Source organism: Arachis ipaensis, chromosome B08, assembly GCF_000816755.2.
Source record: "Arachis ipaensis cultivar K30076 chromosome B08, Araip1.1, whole genome shotgun sequence".
Lineage (NCBI taxonomy): Eukaryota > Viridiplantae > Streptophyta > Magnoliopsida > Fabales > Fabaceae > Arachis > Arachis ipaensis.
The window spans coordinates 4,819,066-4,822,297 of record NC_029792.2 but is presented as its reverse complement, the minus strand read 5'-3'; the positions used below and the strand labels follow the sequence as shown (position 1 = coordinate 4,822,297).

General features: G+C 35.0%; 1 protein-coding gene across 1 annotated transcript; it reads left to right on the top strand.

Annotated features, from left to right (window-relative positions):
* LOC107613926 (GABA transporter 1-like) lies at positions 51-2,973 on the top strand. The gene is made up of 7 exons (XM_016316128.2): positions 51-222; positions 773-1,003; positions 1,172-1,269; positions 1,407-1,593; positions 1,695-1,825; positions 1,947-2,183; positions 2,298-2,973. Exons 1-7 carry the CDS (start codon positions 105-107, stop codon positions 2,676-2,678), a joined length of 1,383 nt encoding a protein of 460 aa, XP_016171614.1. The 5' UTR covers positions 51-104; the 3' UTR covers positions 2,679-2,973.

Here is a 3,232-nt window from a genome sequence, read left to right as displayed (position 1 = left end):
ACACACACACCCCACATACACAAATATATATATATATATATATATATATATATATATATATAGAGAGAGAGAGAGAGAGAGAGAGAAGAAGAAGAAGAAGAAATATGTTGGTTGCAACTACCACTATATCACATGAAGCAGAGAAGCATAATGATTGTAACCAAGTTGATGAGCACCAAAAAGATGTTGATGCAGGTGCTCTCTTTGTCCTCAAATCTAAAGGTAACTAATGATCTCTTTTGTTTGGTCCGTATACCTTTCTTAGGTGCCCTTTTTACATGTTTGGATGGACACTAGAGGACTCAAACCAGAGTTTAGGAGTTTGTAGTAACCATATTATGATCACGGCTCTAATAGGAAGTCCTAAACAGAATTTATTTCAGTTCAAAATAAACGTGGTATCTTTGACTACTTTCAACTGTGATTGAACTTCTAAACTTCAAAAAAAAAAAGGTTAAGATTATTTATTCTACCTATGACCTGTTTGTTATTGAAAATTTTTAATAATTATTATAAACTAGAAAGGGACATAGAGTGATATGTAGGTGACTTTTTCAAGATTCAACAGTTCTTATAAAAATATTGTTGGATTGATGCAGACTTATTAGTCAAATTCTTTCAAATTTATTCTTACTTCACACTGATAACTAAGTATGAACAAAAAACTGACACAATTTTTTCTCACCAATATAATCAAAATAATCTTTAGGAGTTGATACAAAAGGATATCCTGTAATGCAAGATGTGATTCATGAATGTGATTGATTTGTAGGTTCATGGGTTCACTGTGGTTATCACTTGACAACGTCAATAGTGGCACCACCACTCCTAAGTCTTCCATTTGCTTTCACTTTTCTCGGATGGACGGCTGGGATCTTGTTCATGGTTATTGCTGCTGTTGTTACTTTCTATAACTACAACTTGATATCTCTAGTTCTTGAGCACCATGCTAATCAGGGTAGGCGCATGCTTCGATTTAGAGACATGGCTCGCGACATTTTAGGTACCAAACAACTTCCCTACTCTAGTGATCTAGCAGTTAAGGACTATCTTCATTTGAGTCCTGCATAAAATTAGAATATTGTTATATTAACAAGGTTTGGCATGTTAGATTAAAATACAAATTTTTAAAAATGAATTACAAAACTTGACTTTATTGAATTTGATATAGGTCCACCATGGGGTCGGTTTCTTGTGGGGCCAATTCAATTTGCACTATGCTTTTGTGTTGTTGTGGCTTGTATCCTTCTTGGAGGACAATGCATGAAGGTGAGTTTGGTTTACATTTCTCACATATCAAGTGATGAGAAGATGATATACTATACATGCCAAAGTGAGTAGTAGTGAAACAAAGATCACTTGAATCTTGTTATAATGTGACTAAAATGATGAGGTGTTAATTGCAGACGATTTACCTACTATCCAACCCAAATGGTTCTATGAAGCTTTATGAGTTCATCGTGGTATTTGGCTGTTTCATGCTGATTTTGGCTCAAATGCCATCTTTTCATTCATTAAGACACATTAATTTAGTGTCTTTGATTCTGTGCTTGGCCTATAGTGCATGTGCTATTGCTGGTTCCATTTACATTGGTACTTTCCTTTCCCTCCTTAGCACCCAAATTAATTATCAGCTATGGTTCCATTCAATCAATTAACTTATCCCTTTACTTCCTTAATTCTTGGCTAATCAGGATACTCATCAAAAGGGCCCAAAAAGGATTATTCAATAAAAGGCAACACAGAGAGTCGCATTTTCGGAGCCTTCAATGCTATGTCCATCATTGCTACAGCATATGGAAATGGAATAGTCCCAGAAATCCAGGTCTCAAAGTAGCTAGATCAGTTCCTTAAAAGTTGAAAATCTTAGTACTACTCAAGTCATCATCAGATAATTCATTTAATGCAAAGTGGTATGTTTATGCTTGCATTTTCTTTGGTCACAGGCAACATTAGCACCACCAGTGAAAGGGAAAATGTTCAAGGGACTATGCATTTGTTATGCTGTGATTATAGTAACTTTCTTTGGTGCAGCCATCTCTGGCTATTGGGCATTTGGAAACCAAGCAGAAGGCCTCATTTTAACCAATTTTATGGACAGTAATGGGAAGCCATTGGTGCCAAAGTGGTTTATTTACATGACCAACATTTTCACAATTGCACAACTAGCAGCTGTTGGAGTGGTAAGTGCTAAGTATCACTGAAGCAATATTCTATATAGTTTGCTACTTTTTATGATTAATTAGCATACAAATAAGAGAACTAGCATAACTATATTGCTAACATTTCTGGTGCAGGTGTACTTGCAGCCCACAAATGAAGTGTTGGAACAAGCATTTTCAGACCCAAAAAGCCCGGAATTTTCGCAGCGCAATGTAGTCCCCAGATTGATTTTGAGGTCACTAAGTACAGCTATTGGAACTGTTATAGCAGCAATGCTTCCCTTCTTTGGTGACATAAACTCTCTCATAGGAGCTTTTGGTCTTATGCCACTTGATTTCATTCTACCACCGGTCTTCTTCAATTCGACGTTTCGGCCGTCCAAGAAAACTCCCATTTTCTGGCTGAATGTGAGTATTGCTGTTGTTTTCTCCATTGTGGGAGCTATAGCAGCAGTTGCAGCAGTTAGGCAGATAGTTCTTGATGCCAAAACTTATCAGCTATTTGCTAACTTGTGATATAAGATTGTGTCATGTTGCAATTTAATGATTTTATTACAATATAATCCTCAATTTTATTTATATAGAGTTTAATTTTGATGCATTGACAATATAAAATGTTTTACACAATCGCGTAGTTATTTGCTTTACACTTGTAGTGCATCAAAATTAAATTCTATATAAGGAACCTAGAATTCTAGTTATTATCAATTTTGGTAGCATGAAATCTAGACAATGTTATCATAGAAATGTGATAAACAATACATGAATAATCTTATATGTTATATGGATGGATTTTTAGGTTATATTTTAATTATATGTTCTCTCTACCAAAAACAAAACAAACAATATATGCATGCAACAATAGTATGCTATCCTGAAACAACAGTGAACCTTTACATATCAAACTAATCACATTATTCTGAAACTACTCTTGCTCATGACTCATATTGTTCATCAGAATCAAAGAATTCATAATCCATAGTACACTCTATGCAAGGATCATCATTTGCACTTGCAGAGTTAGAGTGCTTAATTATGTTCTTCTCTGATGATGCTGTGGCATTTGTTGG